The 22,571-nt window shown below is 46.3% G+C and overlaps 1 protein-coding gene across 1 annotated transcript in view; it reads right to left on the minus strand.

Annotated features, from left to right (window-relative positions):
- Positions 1–266: 266 nt before the first annotated feature.
- Positions 267–22,571, minus strand: part of MN1 (MN1 proto-oncogene, transcriptional regulator) — a 38,831-nt gene continuing 16,526 nt past the window's right edge. Inside the window, exon 2 of the mRNA XM_083589826.1 lies at positions 267–4,772. Coding sequence (XP_083445952.1) covers positions 4,588–4,772 — 185 coding nt within the window. The 3' untranslated portion in view covers positions 267–4,587. The remainder of the gene's footprint in view (positions 4,773–22,571) is intronic.

Consider the following 22,571-nt stretch of genomic DNA (forward strand, 5'->3'; position numbering starts at 1 on the left):
TGTTACAGCTGGGAGGGAGGAGGGCCCCACCCCCCTTGTGGGCCACAAGAGGCAGAGATGAGCTTTGGCCAGGCAGAGATGAGCTTTGGCCAGACCCATCCAGCCCTTCTGGATAAGCGAGCGCATGTTGCCCTTGCCCCTCTCTTTTGGCAAAGCTAGCCAACAAGCAGAGAAGAGGACAAAGAAACACGCTCCCTGCAGCACTCCAAAACATCGGAGGAGGAGGAGAGAAGATATACACAATTTAAGGCAAAAATATCCAATAGTCACCATTAACATCATATTTATTGTTATTTAGCTGCTCAGTAAAACATATACAGATATATACAATATGCATGAATACAGAAGACTGCACTTTACATATTTTAAAAAAGAAAAAATAACACTCACTTTTCATGAGCTTTTGTCACAGTCTTCCAACCAAGCATTGAGAAATGAATTTAAACAAAAATTCCAGAAAGGGGAGGGGGGCGAGAGGAGGGAGGGGAAAGGGTAGATTACAGATTGCCCTCCACATTCATATCTTACATGTGCAATAATGTTTGTCAGGCTGAATTTGCTATGCAGTAAGGATTTGTCAGGGATTGGGGAAGGGATTTCTTTTTAAGGAATTAGATTCAATACAAAGTAATAGCATCATTTTGTCTTTAAAAACCGTTTTTAAAGCTGCAGTTGTTTTAGGGGTGGTGAACACATACAAAGCAGCAAAGTGGGAGTCCCCTGAAATTTCATCTTAGAATCTCTCTGCAGAAATGAGTTGTCCAATGTTTATTGTAGGTCAGTTTTCATCGTAAGAGAAAGAATTCTGCTGAACAGTTCCGGACTTCCTATTGAAGTGAGGCGAAATCTAAGAATTCAAGGAAAGAGGGTTCTGCGTGTGCAGAGACTCAGACCAATGTCAGAGCAAATTAACCTGATTACGGTTCTGACAGAAGCCCTGCTTTTCAGAAGGAACAGCCAGGCTGGTCGGTGGAGCATCCAGCTTTGGAGAGGATTTTCTGGCTGCCATGAAAGCAGACTATCCTCCCTGCCCAAGTGCCAATTAGGGCAAGCAACCTATCAGCCATCTCTCCCCAATACGAGGGTCTACAGCCAGTTTCTTGTGATTTCCAACTTGAAGGGGTGGGTACCAAACAGGAAGCTGTCAGCAGGGTTTTGCTGAGATCCATTTACTTAGCTGCAAAAGTACTTTCTGGCAATGAAAAAGATTTCAATTTGGAAACTTTCTCCCCCCCACCAAATTGCCTGAATCAGAGTTTAATCTACTGGATGGTTTTTAAAGTTCCTGTTTTGTTATCATTATTAATTTCTTATTCTTTAATAATTTTTGTATTCTTTAAACACTTAAAATTTCAGTTGTGTTGATTGTTCAAGAAAGCATAATTTTAAAAAGAAAACAAATTAATGTTGTTTAAAATAATCTTTTGTGGTTTGATGGGAATGTCCCCAGGCCAACAGTGCTCCTAGACTGGGACTCCAGGCAGCAGCTCATCTGCATGGTCTCAAGGGGGGAGGGAGGCTCCTCCAGCTCTGCTCCCCAGGCCCATTGCCCAGAGGTGGCAGGCGCCAAAGGGTGGAAACCCAAGCCCTTCTGAGTAGCAGATCTCCTGCCCAGCAGGCCTTGCTTCCTTCTCTTCAATGTGCCTGCAGCAAGGAGGGACAAGTTCATTCCTGTAAGGCAGTGTTTTGATCTGCCTCCTGCAACAGAGAGGGAGGGGGATTCAGTCACAAACCAAATTCCCACTGCCCTTAAAACCAGACATTTCAGGAGAAGGAGCATGATGGCCAAAGACACAGGAGAGCATGGGATGATTGCTGGATGACACCATGTCCATTACCCATCCTGGACACAAGTCAGAACGAAGGCTCAGTGAACAGGTCATGTGGAAGGGACCAAAGACTCTCCGGCTGGCCTGGAGTTGCAAATCTCGCAGGGAGAAAATAAGAAAATGTAAAATCTAGCTTTAGCTACATGAAAATAATTTCACACAAATCTGAGTAGACATTTAAAATGCCTTCATTTGAATTTCTTGGGTTTAAGAAAGAGGAGACGGCCTCCTCCAATTAAAGGAAACTAACCAGAAGAACAGAAAGTTAGGAAAATGCAGTCAGTGAGGCAAAGGTTGAAAGAACTGCCTTGCCCAGAGCCCAAAAGGGCCTTTCCTTCATCCCAGGAAAGGCCAACAGCAAAGAACATAGACTTGCTGGGGACTGCTGCTTCCTGGCTGCAATACACCCTGCCCAAAAGCAGGCAGAGGAGGTGCCTTCCCACTCCACAACTTTCCATTCCCATTACCTCACCATTTACACGGCTTTACAGTATTATGGTTGGGGGCCCCCAAGGGCTTGGGAGGAGATCAAGCTGCTGCAACAACAGCCTGTGCCTGAAAAGCAATGGCCCAGACAGGTGGAAGCTAACAGGCTCTTTCTGGGGACGGCTGATCTGAAGACCAACAAGTCCTTGACACCTTAGGGTTTCCCTTTGCTGTGATCCTCCCTTCAGAGAATCAAGGCAATGCCAGCCAGTGACCACTTGCCCATACAGCTTCAAGTAGCTAAGACGACAGGCACCCTGCTTTAAAGCTGGCTATGGAATTAACCCTTCTGAATCCAAAATGTGTTCAGCCTGCGAATCATGCTCAGCCTGCCTCTTCTGGCCCATGCAGCATTAGCACCATGGGAGGGGAGAAGGGGTCTCATGTGGGCATGAGAGAGAGAGAGAGAGAGGAGGGTGGGAGGCACAGACAGACAGGAGAGCCCTTGAAGTGCACAGATGGAAGCAGCAGGAACTGGATCACAAAAGGAACTGCAGACTGTGGCAGACACCCACATCACTCAAGCAGCTTTCTAAATCTCATGTGGCCTTACCAACACATTTTTGGCATTTTCTAAGGGCCTTTCCAAATTCTCTCACACACACACTTGCCCAAATAAGGCCAGTCCATTTGTTAACCACCCAGCAACTGTTGCCTCAGGCAGTGGACTGGGAGGGGTGGCAAATGTGCACACCCTATGCCAGTCTGCCCTGCACATGCCCACCACCTAGTGCCCCAGGAGCAAATGGACCAGCAGTGCTCCCACAGGTCTTGCTGGTCCCAAATGTCCCAGTCTGCCAAATTACCTAGGTTCCCCAGGATTCTTCACCAGAGCAAGGCATGGTCAGCCGGGAGGTTCTGCAGAACCTCAGACTACCTGCTTCTTTCAAAAGCTCCTTTGCCTCAGGGGGCAGAATGTCTTGCGCTGGCCTTGCTCAAACCCTAGAGGCAGAGGGACTGGAAAAAGCCACTCAGTAGTGCCAATGCTACTTAAAAGTGATGGGAGGGACACAACTTGCGTGACATCTCTTTTTAGGGTTCCCTGGGTTAATGGCACAGGATGCGCTCCTCTGAAACACTCCTCGAAAAACCGGGGGCTCCATTAGACTCCAGCCAATGGTTGGTTGGCCTGTGCTAAATCTGCCCCAAATGATGATGGCCAGTGGATTCCAGCAAATGCTAGTTTCATTGGACAGAGACATGGGGGGGGGGGGACGACCAATGAAACTAGCACTTTCCAGCAGCACGGTAGAGAGTGGGGCCTGCCCAGCTTTTCAGCTCTGCCACAGGGTCACAGCTTAGCCCTGCCCTAGAAGAGCCCGAAGGATTCAGCAGCCACTCCTGCCCTCAGCTGCCTCAGCCCAGTTCCACAGGATGACAATAGGTTTTTAAAATGAAATTTAATAAATCCCTGTTTCAATTGCTTTAGCAATGCAAGCCTGTAAGGAAGCATACACTTGTCACACAACCAGGAACAACACTGAGCTCAGCCGAGACAAACTCTGTCCCTCCCCAAGGTGGCCGGCAGCATCAGGAGCGAGGAAGAAGGAAAAGCACCCCCTCTGCTTGCACACAGGCCTTGGGTGAGAATCGGTGCCCTTGGAGGGAAGCTGCCACGGAGACACACGGCTCTGTCCCCTGCTTGGGCAAGTGGCTCTGCCTGGCCTTCTGGCTGCTCCAAGAAGAATGGGGATGAGACTCTGCGACAGAAAAGCAGACAGGCAGCAGGAATGGGGGGGGGAGCAGCTTGCATCCCCCCTTCCCCCTCTCCTCCTAGTTTCGCTCTCTGGAAAGAAACAGCACAGGCTGAATCCTGGACTGAGCATTACAGGTTTCGCTTGCAGGAGATGCACAAAAGCTCATCATCCATTCGGTGGCTTTAGGGTGGCAATTTCACTTTGAGGAGCATTTTAATCAGGACAGAACAAAGCATGGCAGGGGAATGTGTACAAAGTAAAACCGTCTTGCCTCATCACAACATACCGAGAGACAAGGAAGGCCTCAGCTAGCCAGGCAGCTGAGATCAGTCCTCCTGTGGGTAGCCACCCATCTTTCAGGCAGACGCATCTTACAGATGGGCTAGCAGTAGGAACATACCATGGTGAGAGATGTTTTTTAAAAAATCAAGGTGAGCTTTATTTTAAATTAACCCTTTCCAGTCTCTATGCCGCTAAGCAGGTACCAACCTAGAAAAAGAGTCCGACTCGCAGGAGTGGCCCTTTAAACAAAAAAAGAAAGAAAAGAAAAGATCCTCCCCCCCCCCACTTCTTCTTCAAGTCAGGGCAGCCACAAAAGTCCCAAATCTGTTAGAGATGTCCGAGTGCAGGGATCTCCACGTTGGCACTGCAGTCCGGCCCTTCGCTTCGCCCATGTCGTCCGTGCAGTGGACAGAAAGGCACTGCAAATGGCTGCCACTCTGTGCCGCAGCCGAGGACTTGCTTGAGGGGAGGTCGTGGGCTGCAGAGGGTAGACAGAGAGGTTATGGTCAGCTCAGTGTAGCAGCAGCAGCAGCAGCAACAACAACAGAAATAACTCAATGCACAATGTTCTCAGGCTTCTGATGGCAGCCTCAAGCAGTTGGGATGTTCTCGGAAGAAGAAGGGAAAGGAATGTGGGAGGAGGAGGAGGGGAGTCAATGACATCTGTCAGGAAGGAAGGGTGGAAGGGGAGTGTGGCAGGAGTGGGAGGGAGGGAGCCAAAGGGTCCACAGGAGTTGTTCTGTCGCCCCAAGCTGTGCATCATTTGGTACAGTGCTATAGAAATTTATAGAAATCAAATAAATCAGAAGCTGCATTTATGCAGCAAGGTTCTGCTTAGCCTTTTGTCCCTAAAACTAAAGAAATCTGAATCACTTGCACTGTATCTTTAATCTCTTTATTAAAGGAAGTTACACACTTGACAATAATACCCATATCTCAAGGCAGCAAACCCTGAAGGTATCAAAGTAAAAAGCAAACATTTCACAACCTGGCATTATTATGCATTATTATGCACTTTCTAATTTGTCCATTTCTCCATATTTTCTCATTAGTTTGCTTTTTTAAAAAAAAGTCCTCACGAAAATTTATCAGTAGATTTCAGCTAATGTTTGTATGGAATTTTACCATATGTACATTTCTGCAAAGCCATTTTCACTAATACATGCATTCCTATGCAGGCTAGCATTACTCATTTTTGTTCACATTACTTGACCAGAGAACTGCATTGCAAGATTTGGAGAAGTGTGGATGTAAAAGGATGGCTGTTTCATGTGAATTTGGTAGGTTCACCTTTATTTTAACAACATAATTTATATGCCGCTTGATTGTGCAGGGAAAACCCCTTTAAGCACTTTATTATAATATAAATAAAATATTAAAATTCTCAGTAAAAAGAGAAGAAGTTTTAAACAAGCATATATGAAAGCGTTTAAAATCTGCAATAGGTAAAGAAAGACAAAATGCATTTAACTACATGTCTGGATAGGCTTGACTAAACAAAAAGGTTTTAAGCAGGGTCTGAAAGAATGCAGCAAAGACACATGCCTATCAGCAGGCAGGGAGTTCTAAAGTGTAGGTGCTGCCACAGTAAAAGATTGATTTATTGCAAGTGCAGAATGAGCATTATGTTGCATCTGTAACAGTAGCAGTTCCACAGATCAAACTTTAAATGCAAACCAATCAGATTTCTCCCTTATCCCTACCTGGAGCACATGGTCACGAGAAAGAAGCTGCCTGCACCCCAGGTTGCCTTTGAAAGCACCTGCAGGTCCTGCTCTGCCTCTATTCTCCCCTCAAGATGGGAAATCCAAAGTCTCTTGGGGTTCCAAATAATGAATGTCACCCTAAGCCACAGGCTGCACACTCACCACACAAACAATGGCAACTGCCACACCCAGAAAAACCAAACTCTGTGCCAAGGAAAGAGTAAATTTCTCTTACTTTGCATAACTTATTTTGTTTTCTCTCTACATAATTTATTCTTGCTTTATTGTCTTGTGGCGGGTGTGTGTGTGTGTGTGTGTGTGTGTGTGTGTGTGTGTGTGTCTTTGCCTCTATCCCCAAACTACTGGAAATCTTATGCAGCTGCCACCTTGGGCCAAATGGGACTTTCCCTGGTGCAGATGGCCAATCTGCATTTCTCCCCTACCTCTCCTGGGAACTTCCAACAGCTGAATCAGACTCATGACATGATGTCGCAGAGTTCAGCATTCAGCATCCACCCCATCCAAATACATAGGCAGCAGTAGCCAATTAAGTGGTGCAAGGGCAGGGAAAAGCTGAACACAATGGCATCACGCTGCATGTCAGCTTCAACTAGACATTCCCAGGGGAGATGGCGAACGGATGTGAATGGTGACAGTTGCACAATATAGGTAACATCAAGTTTGGGCTTCTGGCTTCTAGAATTCCCCCAAGGACTGTGCACACAATTTCAAGCATACATTTTTAGCCATAAGGGATAGAAACTTGGAAAGGAAAAGTTGAGGTTCCCAAGAAGCTATTTTTTCTATTGCTGTTTTCCCCCCAGAATCCAGCCTCTAAAATAACAAACCTGGTTCCTGTGGAGCTTAGGAACTGCCTCCCTTTATCAAAACTAAGGGCGCATCCACACACCTTCTTTGTCCACTTTTTTTTTTTTTTGCCCCACTGGTTTCCCCAGGAAAACCCAATATTTATTGCTGAATCAGAGCAAACATCAATTCAGGTTTTCCATGGAATTGTTTTCACCACTAAAGAGTGGGCTTTTGCAGGGAAAGCACTAGGGCAAAAATAAAAGTTCCTGGACCCAGACCTGGAAAGCCTGGACCCAGGCCTAGAAATGCAGACTCTTTTGCGCGCACACACACACACACACACACAGCAGTTCACATTGTCATCAGATTCAAAAAGCAGGAAATCACCCCTTGAAGGCCGCTTTGCAGTTCCAGAGCTCCCTACAGCCTTGAAGAGATTAGCCTGAGCACAATGCAAGAGTTTTCTAAGCAGACACTTCTGTCTTGGTGACAAAGTTAAATAAACACAGGTCATTTTTCATTATTATATATTGTACCTTTTAAAATACCATACCACCCTGCCCGAGTCTCATGAGTGAGAGATGAGTTCAAATGAGCACAAGTTGTACAGCCAACGAACACACGTGGGCCCCAACTGATCTAGTCCATTCTTCCTTTCCTTCATGGTCCTAATTGGAGCTCAGGAGATCACAAGAACATCAGACTGTGCCAAATTTGACGGCACAATCCTGTCTTGGGTTTTAAGTGAATTGGCTTGGTGGATATTTGTATGAGGGTTTCCCAGAGAACGGGAGATAGGGAGGTTAAGCCTTGGAGTCTGCTCAACACTGGCAGCTATTATTTACTATTTTCTTTTAATATTTCCATCCCACCACTCCACCAAATCTAGGCCTCTCCCCTCCTTGATAGAGAAATCCACAAACTAGGGGTGCCTATTCAGACTCACTAACCAGATGGCTGAAAACGGTGGCGGCAGCAAGTTTTGCTATTAAAAAACCTTATGCCCTGATCTCACTGGGGATTGTGCAAACCTCCCATCTGATCCTCCCATGGAGCTTTTGGTCCCACATAAACACAAAACTGCCTCCATCAGTGCTGGCAGACTATAGTGAAAGGATCCACGCTGATTGTGCCGCTCAAGCCAAAGATCCCACCAAAAATGTGTCCTCATGAAAGTCTGGCCACATCAATGGCAAAGGGGAAGGAGGTCCATCTGTCGGCCTTCTCAGTATCCTCTCTGCCTTCTTCTCCACCACAGCAAGCAGCTCTGTGGCATTTCTAAACAGCACCTGCACTCTCCTTTCCCTGCCACCTCTTTTAGTGCACTGAAGGGTTCTGTGGCAGGAATGCCTGTGGTAGCAAGGAGCTGAGCAGCTGCGATGTCACACAAGGTATATCAGAGGCAAAGACGACCAGTCACGATGGCTGCGTATTACCTTCCCACAGGCCTTGAATATTAGCTGCTGGGGACTAAACCTGGGAGATGCCTAGTGCACTCATATCCTGCTTGTGGGCAGGGCAGGGGTCCCCCCCCAAGAGACATCAGGGGGGCTGAGTGGGAAGCAGGACATTGGAATACATGGGCCCCCTTTGGCCTGATCCAAACAGGATTCTTCCTGCGTTCTTAGGGATATTTTGACATGCTCAGTGAAGATTTCTAAAAACATGAGACTGCCAACAGCCAGCTTCTGTAAGAGAATGAAAGGTCAGCTGGGCTGGAGAAAACTCTCACAGAAGCTTAGGCAGGTGAAGACAAGCAGCATCAGCAGAGGAGGCTGAAAGGGAGGTGAGAAGACGTTCCAGGAAGCCAGAAGGCAGCCACAGAGGGGGAGCAAGGGGGAGCTCCAGGGAGGGGCCAGAATGCTGGCTGAGGGAGTCCAAAAAAAGCGGAACAATGAGGCAGGGGGCGGGAAAGCAAGGAGCCAAGGAAATGCTGGGGCCACGGGGCTGCAAAGGAGAACGTGGGGCCAAAGACAAGCCCACAAACCCTTTCTTCTCAGGGTGGGGTCTGCTAAGGCAGAGCGGCACAGAGAAGGACGTGGGGACAAAGAGTCCAGCCACACCCTGGGCCAGGATGCTCAGTGGGGAGGGGGACGGGGGCTCTGCTTTAGCACTCTTTGTGGCAGCAGTCAAGAGGCAGTGCTGCCGCTACCAGGAGGGAAACTGGACAGGGTGCAGGAGAGAGCCAGGCCTTGCCTCTCTCTTCAGAGCACCTGCCCTCAGAAGGAGCCTCGGGCACACGCATCCTTCTGCTTCTGCAAGGAGCAGGAAGAAGCAGCACACAAGGCCAGAGTCCTCAGAAATATCACCTGCCAGCAAAGAAGGCATCTCACACATCACCACCTGCAAGGAATGTTGAATTATGAGCCTACCAGCACCTTAATGAAGGCAACAGGAGACATGGCAGGAAGGCCAGAAGCCGTCTCTTTCTTCTGAAGTGATGGGGGGGGGGGGAGGCGGCAGAAGCACAGGCGCATGCACACACACACAACCAAGGAGCAACTGTGAGCCTGGTCAAGGTCTGGCCATCCAGCGCTGTCAATTTGCTCTCGCAGGAGGAAGAGACCTGCCTCAAGGCTCATCCCTTGCACCTCTCAGAAGGCTCTGACAAAGCCCTGCAGCTACAGGCAGTCGTCGGCTGAGCCAGAGTTGCATCCTCCCAGCCCAGCGTGGGGCTGGCCGATGGCACTCGGCCCTCTGTGGCCAGCCAACCGTGAAGCTCCTTGATTAAGGTTAAGGCTGAAGGCTCAAGCCCCATCTTCTGGGAGACTCCCTCCTCCTCCTCCCCCCGTCATGCGCTTTGGTGCACAAGGCCAAGCGCTCCCCAGTGGGAGTGGCTTTCAGGGCTGCTGCTGCTGCTGCTGCTGTTGCTGCTGCTGCTGCATCTCGCTATTAAAATTACTGCCTTAGGACAAGATCTTTTTCACTAAGTCTCCCCCGTGACAGTTTGACATATTGGTTTGGACACCTAACTGTGCATCTGTGCACACCACAGAATACTCAGAGGACAGAACACCGACACAAGCTACACGCTGCCTTTCACACCAATAGAGCAATCTGCTCTTGCAACTGAACAGAAAGGCTCATCCGCAAAGGGGTCACGGTCAATGCCAGGCAAAGGAGATGCGCCATGCGCACCCACCACTGTCCCACACAGCACTTTCTGAAATGACCACACCATTTTAAAAACTGGAAGCAGAAGCTTACACTCCTCTCCATTTACAACAGCAGCAGAAACTACATTCCTTCCCACAAGCACCTTCCAAGAGGCTCTCCTCGCTCCCTCGCTGAAGGAATGGACTCAAGGCCCGAGGAGCCCAACCTTCTGCTCCTACAGCAGCCACCCAGAGGCCTCTGAGAAGCCCACAAGCAGGACAGCAGTGCAACAGCCCCCCCCCCCCGCCGCATGTTCCTCAGCGACTGGTCTTCAGAGGCAGACCATGACTCTTGGAGGTGGCATACAGTCAGCGTGACTTGTAGCCATTCAAAACCATTTTGCATGGGGTCATTTCCCCCCTCCAGTTGTTCAGCCTCCCGCTGCTGGATGGAGATGCTTTTGCTGCACCTCTGGCCAGTGCTCAAGGAGGCACACACAGCTCCTAAGTAAGTGCATGCTTCAAAATCTGGGTTTCTGATCCTCCTGTATGCTCAGCATGTCTTAAGCCCACAACGAGAGACACATCTGAAACAGTAGCATCATGGCATGAGACACTTGGCTTGCCTAGGAACTGGCTGCACTCCAAAGGCCAGGAAGAAGCATTTTTATAGCCATGCCACTCACTCTGCAAAAACCACTTTTTCTAGAGAAAGCAAAAGGCTCTTTAGCAGACGCTGTGGTGATGCATAGTGGGACATTCTCCCCTGCTCCAGTCATTGAAGTATTAGCAGTCATCATCACTCACTATGGAGACCGGAGAGGGAGGGAAACCTGGGTGGGATCCCCCCCTCCACATGAATGCACACACTTGCATTGGGAAGGAGCCCATTTATCCTTAATGCCGCCTCCTCTGTGCCTGGCCCTTCCTGCAGCAGCTCTTGTCAGCCCTGGCAAGTGTCCTCTAATCTTCAAAGGCTCTTCCTTCACCGACAGGATGATTAATGGAGGTGCTGTCTGAGATTCTAAAGAGAGCATGTATCAGGCCATGTTGCAAGGATGTTTGTTTTGCTTCTCAGGCTCCAAAAGCTGGAAAGGAGCTGCTGACCCTTGGCTTTTGCCGAGAAAACCAGATACCAGCAGATAGCAGGGACCTGCTGGAAACTAAGACACCTTGGGAGTATGTTCCTACTAAGTCGTTTTGGTTTGTATTTCCACCCAGACTGGAAGGCTGGCCTAACAGCGGTGGGAGGGCGAAGAGCGAATTTCTCCTGCTGGCACTGCTGCTGGAGACTCTGCATGGAGGAGGCAAAGGAAGGAGCAAAGGTGGGAGGCAACCTCACTGACTCCACCGAGGAGGACTGACAAGGTCTGGAAAGGAAGAGCCTGTGACGCTGAAGAAAGGGAGGGTGCCATGAAGACAGGCTACATTTGCACCCAAACCAGCAGTGGCTGACCTCATCCCCATCACACATACAGGCACCCAGGGCCAAAAAGGCACAGCTGCTGCTCTTCCATTTACCAGCCAAAAGGAAAAAGAAGAAAACCCGATACTTCCCACAGGCTTACAATGCAGAGAAGGGCACAGAGGAAGGAGCTCTTTACTGGCTCTCGCACGTCCACCTTCAGGCAGCAGTGGAAAAGCACAGGCTGTCCCTCCAGGCAGAGGCCAACATCTGCACACACAAAAGGAGGCAACAGTTCTTTCGTGCTCAACAGGCAAAGCTAAAGGAAAAGCTGTGTGTGATGATTCGTCACATTGTATGTATAGCCTTTTGGTGGCTGTATTGGGGCCATGGCCATGGAGGAAGGGAGTTTTAGTCCTTTGCTCCCATCAGAAATGTCCCCCCAGAGAAGCTTTCTACCCAGTGCAAATAGAAGGTGCAGCGAAAGCAGCTCTGAATAGGATGACCAAGAGGGCAAAAGATGAACACAACCACCCAGCCTCCCTCGCAATCTGGCTCAGGACCTCCCCCCCCCCAACGGTTTCTTGGTCAGAGCATACACACCAGCAACCCAAGGCTCATGAATCAATGCCATGGAAAGGTGCCTGGAGCCTCTATTGTGATGGGGCAACATTTGTCTTTCAGGCTCTATGGCCACGTTCAGCATTTCAGAAGCAGCCACCACCCAGAGTGCACTGGGTGCCCCCAGCAGACCACACCCATTTCCTCACATTCTGGCCAATCAGCTACTCTCACACCCCATAGCAGAAATTGAAAGGAGGCACTCCAATGGCCTGCAAGTATTTTGTCTAAAGCAAAAACTATTCAGCACTGGTTACCTAAACAACCTCCAATTCTCAACTTTGTATCTACTGGTTTGGGACAGCATTTGCATCTGTTTAAATATCCAGCCCACCTGAAATAAACTGCCATCTTCTTGACATTGAAGTCTTGTCCACATTTCTGCTTCTTCCGCCACTTTCCCTCAGGGGAACCTGCTGTTTACTGCTGAATCGGAACAAACGCCCATTGATTTTTCTGCAGATTGAGGTTTGTTCAGATTTAGCAGTAAACAGCGGGTTTTCCCAGGGAAAGTGGCAGGCCAAACAAAAAGCACACATGGCCCTGTACTTTCTAGCCAGGGGACAGGCAGAAGTGTGGGTGAGCCATAGGAAGGGAAGCCCATCAAAGAGGATGGACAGCAGCAACCTCCATTCTCATGCTTGACTTTTTGCTGCCCCAACATCCCCCCATCCCAGCCACTGGAGAGCTAGTCATTGAAAACCTTCAGCAACTTTTAAGAACATCATCTTGCAGGTGGGACATTGCCCTAGCCACAGATTCGTGTACTGCAAAAGAAGAGGCTGGATGTTGCTTGAAAAGCAGGGTGTGGCTAACGTCTGGTCACCACAACACCCCAAAGACGTTTTCCCATAGAAAGCTCTCCCGTGGTGCCTTTTAGGTGAAAGAGACAATTCCCTGCAGAGTAACGTGGAGTTCAAAGGCAGCTTTCAATTCAAACATGAAAAAGGCCCCTCACATGGGACTCCCTTCATAAACAGAGAGTGAAGCTTGCCAACCTGGCTTGCCTAAAGCAAAGAGACAGCCACATGCTCAAGAAGAGCAGAATGGACAGACTCCTCCAGGGGCTCCCAGTGTACTTAGCCAGTGAGATTAGCACATGCCAACTTAACAAGAGGCTACGCGGTGTAACCTGGGAAGTGTGAGGATGTTGGATCCACCCTACTCCTTTGCTATCAGTATCTCCTCCTAATTAAAGATGGTTTCATATAGAATCATAGAATCATAGAGTTGGAAGAGACCACAAGGGCCATCGAGTCCAACCCCCTGCCAAGCAGGAAACACCATCAGAGCACTCCTGACATATGGTTGTCAAGCCTCTGCTTAAAGACCTCCAAAGAAGGAGACTCCACCACACTCCTTGGCAAACAAATATCTCACCAACTTATATCAGTTTGAAATTGTATTCCGCCAATTTAAAAAATATTTTAACCATAACCACCGCATTCCAAAACAAAGCCGGAGCCTCTGAACTGCACTGCCATAGGGCAACATTTTCCCTGTCATGTTTCTGTCCTATTTACTCTTTCCAATGCTTCCCCTTACCTAAATAGTGAATAGGGTACACTACTCAAGTATATCACCGACTGCTCCTGACAGCCTCTCACACTGAGAAGCAGAATATTATGGACCTTGGAGGGAAAATGAAAGTCCAGAAAACTGAATACATGGGGAGAAAGCCAGGTAATGGCAGCCATTAGGAAGCACTCTGAACAAGTGACCTCCGTTGCCTGTGCCTTGCATCCGATTCTAGTTCAATTGCAGCAGCTGCCAATTCATTTGTGGATCCAACTCAAACTTCTGATTTGTATAGCTAAGGACCAACATCTTGTGGAACATCTGAGGTCATCCTCTGTGTAAAGTGACTAAGTTGACTAAATTGTCATTTTCAGAAGCCCTTCATTTTGGTAGCAATTCAGAGGCTGGCTACAAGAGGACAGGCCTTGTCCTCCACCTATGAAATGCCTTCTGTAGGAATCCTGATGAAGTGGTGCCAACACAGACATCTTTTTGGCATCAAGCAAAAGACCTTTCTCCCAGACATAGGAGTGTTCATTTTCATCATCATCATCATCATCATCATCATCATCATCATCTTTTAATTTGTATACCGCCTTTCTATCTTACAATACTCAAGGCGGTTTACAAGCTGAAGAAACAAAAAATGTACAACTTATGACAATCTAATGCAATACAAAAATGTGATAATAAAACTTTAAAATAGGCAACCTACATCAAAAAAGTAACATTCAACAATCATTAGAAAAGTATTAAATAATAATAACATATAAAAGTTAAACAGAAATCCACTCCACAGTTACAATAAATAATTTCTAAAATATAATCAATAAAACAACGGCAAGCCACAGTGCATAAAATGATACAATACAAATTGAGAAGCAGAGACTAAAGGGTAAGGCAAGGCAGGTAGAAGGAGGCCTTGCCTGATGGAGACTCTCCCTCACCCTTCTGAAGCAGTTGAAGGTATTGGGGTGCATTTGTTTGGTGACTGAGTCTATGGGGGTTTAGAGGGATTTGTTTTATGATTTTGAAAACCTTCTCATCTGCCTGTATGATATCAGGGCTCATCCACACTGTCTGTCTCGTCATTTTCCCCTGGAAAAACCTGCAGTTTAGCCCTGAATCTGAGCAAATAGCAATGAGGTTTTCTGCAGATTGCTGTTTGTTCCAGTTTATCACTGAAGAGCGGGTTTTCCTGGGGAAAGTGGCAGGGCAAAGGCAAAACTGCTCAGACCTGTGCCTAGAAAGCATGAGACAAGTGGAAAACCTCTCGGACTCATGCTTTCGAGGCTCAGGACTCGCATTCATTGCGGATGAGCCCTCGGAAGTGAAGCCCATCAGAGGACAAACAGCATGTCAGATTTTAACGCTGTATTTTGTATTCTACTTCCAATTTTTTGTTAAGTCACTTTGAGACGTTTATGGGAAGAGATGCCTAGATTGAAACAAATGAACAAGAAAAACTACAACTATGTAGGAAACGTCAATTTCCTCAAGCAACATGTAAGAATCAGCCCTCCACTTTGGCTGGCGCCATCCAGGCAGGGAATCTTTGCTAAGAAGAGGTTTAGAGTTGCAAGATATCAGCCTGTGAGACTACCCTCCATGCCCCAATCATACCCTAAGAACCTGGAACAGGGATCAAGGGGGGTGGGATGGAGAGGGCGAAGGAAAAGGAACACTCCCCACTTCCGGTGGTGCAGCTTCTAAATACAGTCAATTTATAAAAGGTTTCATTTTATTACAAAATGAATTATTTACCAGCATTTTCTGGGTAAGTGGACAGAGGTATTAGGGGTACTATCCAGTAGATGCCCATGACACTCATGCACCTTTCAAATGCAACTGTAGCTGCAGCATCAGACATTGCCCCCACAAGGGACTGCTGCTGCATGAGGGCTTTAAAAAGAAACAGGCAATACGGATTCAGCCAAAGTATTATTATTTTTTGAGTAAGGTATTTGTGTTTCCAGTTACAGAAGACCATTGTGCATTTCCTACAGAAAGCATCTTTAAAATCCCTAAGTCAGTCAGGATGGTTCAAGTGAGGCTTTGCCCATCTCGTGAAAGCCATATGGTCTCATAGCATGCTTTAAGATCCCCCAAACAGCAAGGTAAAAACCATATGAAGAGAGAGAGCTGTCCCCACTTTTCTCCTCTCCTCCAAAAGTGCATTCAACGTGAGGGCCAAAGGACTGCTATAGATTATTTGCCATTAGCATTTGCAACATGCTTTAGAATCCCGACCTGGCCACTGTGATCCACACGACGGTCACCTTGAGGCTTGACAACCATATGTCAGGAGTGCTCTGATGGTGTTTCCTGCTTGGCAGGGGGTTGGACTCGATGACCCTTGTGGTCTCTTCCAACTCTATGATTCTATGTCAGAATCTTTATTGCAACTGCTGTGACAACTCTTAGAAAAACTGGAAGGAGGAAACTTCGCAAGGACATAGCAAAGGCAGGACTTGCATCCAGGCCTCCAAATAAATTCCTCTAAATGGGCTGTACAAAGAGGGTCAATGGAGATTTATCCCAGCATCTGCTAACACCCCTGGGACAAAGGTGCAACATCAGCTCCTGTGTCTCGGGATCCACTAAGGGCTTGTCCACACTTACACTTTTGCTCTGCTCTTTCGAGGCACAGGTCCGTGCTTTAAAGCTCCATGTCCAAGTTGTGGGCTTTTTTCACTGGAGCTTTCCCCATGAAAACCTGCTCTTAGCGCTCAGTTAGAGCAAACGTCAATTTCGGTTTTCCACAGAATGCTGTTTGCTCCGACTGAGCTTTAAAGTGCATAGGAAAGGTGCATAAGCCCAAAGCTACAAGGCTCCCTAGATGGTCACATCCTGGGGTCTTTCAAGTCCAATGTGGAGATGCAGCAAAACTTTGATTCCAGTTACTGTGCAAACCAAGAGAGTGCAGCGCAAGGCAAAGCCTGTCCTTCGCCGTTCTTTAGTAAGCAGCAGTGCTGGAAAGAGTTAATCTTCCCCAGAGAGAACTCCCTGTTTCTGCACTATGCAAGGCTGTGGCTGAAGCTGACCTGCCTGTCTGCAGCTTGACCCCTGACATTTCCACTCGCCTCTCATTGGCACACACAAGCTGCCCAAGGCCACGGGAACAGGCTGGGCAGACAGGAGGAGGCAGGCACAGCCAGGGCTCCATTTCCTAACAGTTCAGATGCAAAAGCAATATCATCAGGGTCTGGCTGCTGCAGCTGGGCGAGGTCTATCTGTTAACCGCAAAACCTGTAACTGGAGGCCCAAATTTCCATACTCTTGGAAGGCTGACCACATCTTCCTCTGCACAATTATCAGTGCGAAAAGATCTGATCGGAAATGTCTCTATAGGCGACAGACAAATTTACAAAGAGATACCAAACGCTCAAATTATTTTCTGATTTAATGACGTAAATCTACACAGCAACATTAAGATGCAGTCCCCTCAGAAAAATATGCAGAACTGGCATTATCCTTCCTCAGTCACATTTTGCTATTTTAAAACAGAAATGCCCCAAACACGGCTCCAAGGTTCCTGTTCCAGGCTGGACTGGACCCATGGTCTTAAGGGCTAGGGATTGTTGTTTAGTCGTTTAGTCGTGTCCGACTCTTCGTGACCCCATGGACCAGAGCATGCCAGGCACTCCTGTCTTCCACTGCCTCCCACAGTTTGGTCAGGGCTAGGGATAGACCCCCCCTTATTTACTTTTCCTATCTTGCATACGTTACCCAGCAGTCTCTCCATCCACGGTTCTCCTGCCGCTTTCCCAAGGACCCATTCTCTGTGGCTCTAAAGCAAAGCTCGGGCCTGTCTTCCTTCCCACGGCCAGAGGACATTTAAGACAGATCAACCAAGTCACAAACAGGTGTGTGGCCTGAACGCTTCACCCCTTCCCAGCAGCTCACTCAACTATGCCCTGCAAAGTCCTTGCCCTCTATGCAGAGGCGCCTGCCAAAAATAGCTAGACGAAGACAGATGCACGTGGGTCAATGTGATATACCAGGAAGAAGCAAGCAGAGGGGGCTCAAAGGTTTGGAGGCTGTCACTAAACATGTATGTGATGCTGCATCCTTAGACTTTTCACAAAGGCCCTAAAAAGACCAGGAGGTTGCTGTGTCACAAGAACATCCTCTTTTGAGAGCCTAACGGGGTAGAAACAGGTGTGTGCCACTGAATGTCCCAGGCACCTGAACTGTGGCCCCTGCTCCTCTATGAGCTAAGCAACACAGAGATGAAACTGGGCTGTGGAGCGGCACAAATTGCGTAGCAGCAAATGAGTTGAGCTGCTGCTGGCTGCATACACAAGATACATTTAAATAAAACACATCTAATGTACATGGCTTTCCTCAAAGAATCCCAGGAACAGTAGTTTATTAAGGATGCTGGGAAGTGAAGATCTGTGAGAGGAAACTACAGTTTCCAGGATTCTCTGGGAGCGGTGTGCTTTTTATCCATTTTAAAATTATGGTGTGTATACAGTTTCAGTCAAAAGCAAATTGTAAGAAACCAATCCAAAAGGAGGGACCTGAGAGAACAGAACAAATCAGTGTCTGTGAGGAACCTTTTGTGCCAACATCAACTACACCTGCATCCAGCACTAGTGGGTTGGCTACTTCTTAACTATCTTGCCACAATTCACAATATCAACGGCTGAAAAAGAGGAGAAGTCGTCCCTGGATTTTATTGGTTCTTTCAATGCATATGCATGGGTGGAATGAAAATTCAATTTGTGCAAATACAGACTGAGGGAGTGGTACCTATTCCAGATCAATGTAGAGCAGAAGGATGTGTGGGGAATGGAATAGAATAGAAACCGTTTGTGAGGTGCCACCACCCAGTGCCCAGCACTGACCCCTCACTTCCTGCAGCTGCCACCAGAGCAGCTTCTAAAGAACATCGTGCCACAGAGGGGAGCTACTCCAATGACAAAGAGTTGCTCGTCTTCTCTGTTTTATTGCTTTGTATTCTGATGCTTATTGTTTTAATAATTTTATATAAACTGTTCACTGAGGTCTGGCTGGAAAGTGGAATATGAACACCTTATCAATAAATATTGCCTATTTCTCACCAGTCAGCTTGAATCCTTGGAAGCCCTTGTTTGTTACTGTGCCATCGCACAATGAAATCAAGGATGCATCTGAACTAAGAAAGCTAAAAGAAAGAAGCTAGACTTCAACAATATAAGGTGCATAAGGTGCCATAGGATCTGGAACTACTGTAACAGGAAGGAGGATTCTTAGAAAAAAACTACCCTCAGTGCAACAGCACAACCTGGGAAGAGAACTGGTGACTGGTGAGAAATAGGCAATATTTATTGATAAGGTGTTCATATTCCACTTTCCAGCCAGACTTCAGAGAACAGTTTATATAAAATTATTAATGCCATGAGAGTTTTGAGAACGGTTTGTGGCCTGACGTAGCATTGCCGGTGGAAACCTCCCTCTTCAGGCATGCACATCCATCAATAGGCACGCCTAAAGTTGCTCTTTTGGATCCCAGCCACAGTGTGTACGTCAGTCTATATTATATAAGTTGCAAGAAAGATTATTTTATTTTATTTTTGCACCTTATTACTGGGATGCCTTGTGTAAGACGTCAACAGTATGAACTCTATCCAGAAAACAGGAAGGTTAAAAACTGAGTTGGCTAGGTATGCAAATTATGTGGATATGCAATAAATAAATGAAGCATATTCAGCTATGCGATGAAGATATTCATTATAAATCATTAAAATCACAAATAAAATAGGCAAAACTGCAGAACCAAAATTCCTGCTTTCATTATTAATACTTTTATATGTAAATTTTATTTTTATTTTTAAGATTACCTGATCTGCAGTTTTCAATTAATAAAAACAAGTCCTTATTGGGTGTGGAACAAAAATACATTTCACTGGCTACAAGACAAGACTTAAGAATGTTCCTCCACTCTGACAAGCTCTGTAGTTGGAAAAGGGCTAGTTTCTGAGTTAGTCTATGTCAAAAAGCATTTGCCACTGGGCATAAAAGCAAACAGAAGACACTGGGGAAAGTATTAATTAATTAAATTATATCCCTACTTCCCAGGTTCAGCTGCTCATCTACTGTTTGGCCAACTTTTGTCAATTATTTTTGTAAATGGCTCCTCTGTCGTCAGGGCAACATCTTTTGTTCTCTAAACCAAGCAAAATCGGGGACTTTACGGATAAACTGTTGTCCACTGAAATAATTTAAAGCTTAATGAAGTAGCCCTCAACCCCACTATGCACATACTTAAGTTGCTGGGAACTGATCTGATTTTTGTTCAAGCTTGAACAAAATGTGTGCCCATCTCTGCTTGAGGGTAAAACACAGTGGAGAACTCACACAATGGGAGTTAGAAATGCTGAAGAACACCTCTGCACAAGAGCACATTCAAATGAGCACACAATGATGTGACTTGCGAGCACTATCAGAAACATAAACGGCATTTGCCATTTAAATGGAGTAAGATGGAAATATCTGCAAAACCAAGGGGGATTTTGCAAGAGAAATCATTCGTAATAAGGAAACGTCAGGAGAAGATAGCCTACCCTCAACACATCTGCTCTCAACACTGAAGAACTTTTGTTTCAGTAGCTTAGCTACTTAAGAAAAAACAATTTACTGCATCTCTCTCTCTCTCTCTGGCAAACTGTGAGACAGTCAATACAGGTTTTCCCCATAAATTGAAGCAAATAAATATCTACTTAAAAGCAGAGGCTTTTCCTAAGTCTTCTTTACCCTATGACAAGGCTAGGGAGGTTTATTTATTAATGATAAACACAGACACATTAAAGTCAAAATTTGATTTTTTTTTTGTGCCAGGAGGTGCTTGTTTGAGTCCTTTGCATTTGCTTACTGTAAGCCAAATAGGTTTCTTTATCTTACAAACACGGGCGGCAGTAGAAGAAGGGCCATTACACAAAGCAGGGAACTGTTCCTTCCAATCTTACAGGAAAGCTACGGAACAGAAGAATCTATATTCATCTCTACAAAAGCCAGCTAATAACCCAGGATGGCATGACACCAGAGTCAACAACACTGGCGCACTATGCTGAGGTGTCCGAAAATACCCACACCCAGACTCACTGGTGAGAGTGAGCCATAACCAAACACCAGGGGGATTTAGGGGAGAAGAACTTGGGACATGGACCTGATGTGTTCAAACCTCAGCCACCTACTGGCTCCCTGACCTATCTCAAGTGAATCAAGCACTCTCGGCCTCTGCATCTGGAACATTCAGTATGGATGTCTTGTAGTTAAGCAGAGGAACAGGCAACATAAAGCACTCCGTGTAAAAATTCTATATAAACCAACTACCACCAGCATCCACCAGCCAATGCTCACCTGCTAAGCAGATTTTTAGTGCTGAGCCTCCTTGCAGAAATACTGTGTCCATATTCTGCACTAAAAGCCTTGAGACAAAACAAATCTTTTCAGCCTGAGGAACATGACACAACAAAAGCACTTCTCCAGGGTCAGATAAGCCTCTTGGCAAAAGGACCCAGCAGTAGAAGAGTCTCCTTATGATATTTGGCAGGATTTGTAGAGTAAAAAGCTCCAGGCATGGATTAATTTATTCATTCAGCAATGGCAAATTCAAAAGTGAATTTTAAATTCAATGTTATACAGACATGCTCCCAGCAAAAGGGGCCTGGTGTTTATGGCACTCTCATATGTATGTTTAAAAACAACAATGTATCAACTCAAGCAAAGAGCTGTGAATCTGGGCCAATTTATCTATACTGTGCAATCAATAAAGTGTCATCTTCATCATGTACTTACAAAATCTCTTGTATTCAGCTATAGCTTTAACTTGGTTGGTATAAGAGATTTGCTGTGAATCCCCCAAGAGGTGGGATGCTCAAGTACAGTACTCTAGATTAACCAGATGTTGGGCTATTCCCCACATTTTGCTGAGCAGGTTAGGAAAGAACATAAAACAGTCAACTCACTGATAACCTTTTCTACTAATTCTCACACAAGTGACTGCATGCCACTTCAGACCTGCCTGCTCTCCAAATGTGACTAGAGATAGCAATAATACAACTTGAAAGCATATTTATTTAGGAAGAATGTGAAATTAGTTCCTAGAGCCAGGACGCTAGAGTTACATTCCCCCTATTTATACTTCTAAAAAAATAAGGCTGTAACAGGTGGTTTGTGGACCACGCCTGACAGCAGAAACAGTGTCAAATATTTGGGAAAATAGCCCATGACATCTATTCCAGCAGAAGCATCACATAAAGTGTATATAAGCAAAGCATTGGGAGCTGGTGCAAAGGGAGATGAGGACAAATCAAAGGCCAACTATATGTTGCATTTCAGCTGCGACTCACATTAAGGAAGTAGGAAAATGGGCATTTTGAACTTTGCAAAAGAACTTTCCCCCAAAGACTGTTTAGGAACAAGTAAATGGCAGGAAAGCCAATAGCCATGCACTCCCCCACTCCCTGCAGTCACTTACAAAATAAGAAATAACAAGCACACAGAAACAAAGGCTCATACTTCTGCACATAACACAGTGTTTGCCCATAACCACCTCACACAAAAGAAAGGCTTTCCAAAACAATCTGTTTATAGACAGCGATCATACATTTGCTACTCATGTTCCAAATATGCCTTTCCAAGATTCATGAAACGCTTCTGTCTGGAGAATATAAAGATTTCCAGGGTTCAAAACTGCAATATAACTGCTGCAGGGAAAATGCAGCTCTTTGAACACATACAAAGCGGTCTTATACTGAAATGGACCATAGTCCATTCTATTGCAGAACCCTATAGATTCTGACTGGCAGCAGCTCTGCAGAGTCTCAGGCTAAGCGGCCTCCTGGTCCTTTTCAAAGATGCTGGTGACTGGATCTGCAGCTGGCTCCGGCCTTTCCCCACAGAAGAGGGGAATCTTGCAATCTGAAAAGCTGCATTGACTATGGGTGGTTGGGCAAATGTCACAAGGAGTCCCTGTTGGGTTGAGTCAAACTCATCAGCATTTAGTGCAATTTTTTTCTAATTCATTTTTGTATGTTATTTTCACTAATATATGCATTTTATGCCCACTTTACCCTAGCATATGCATTTTTGTACACATCACTTGGAGTACTGCACCACAAAATTTGAAGAAG

The sequence above is a fragment of the Podarcis filfolensis genome (genome assembly GCF_964270895.1).
Source record: "Podarcis filfolensis genome assembly, chromosome: 16".
NCBI lineage: Eukaryota > Metazoa > Chordata > Lepidosauria > Squamata > Lacertidae > Podarcis > Podarcis filfolensis.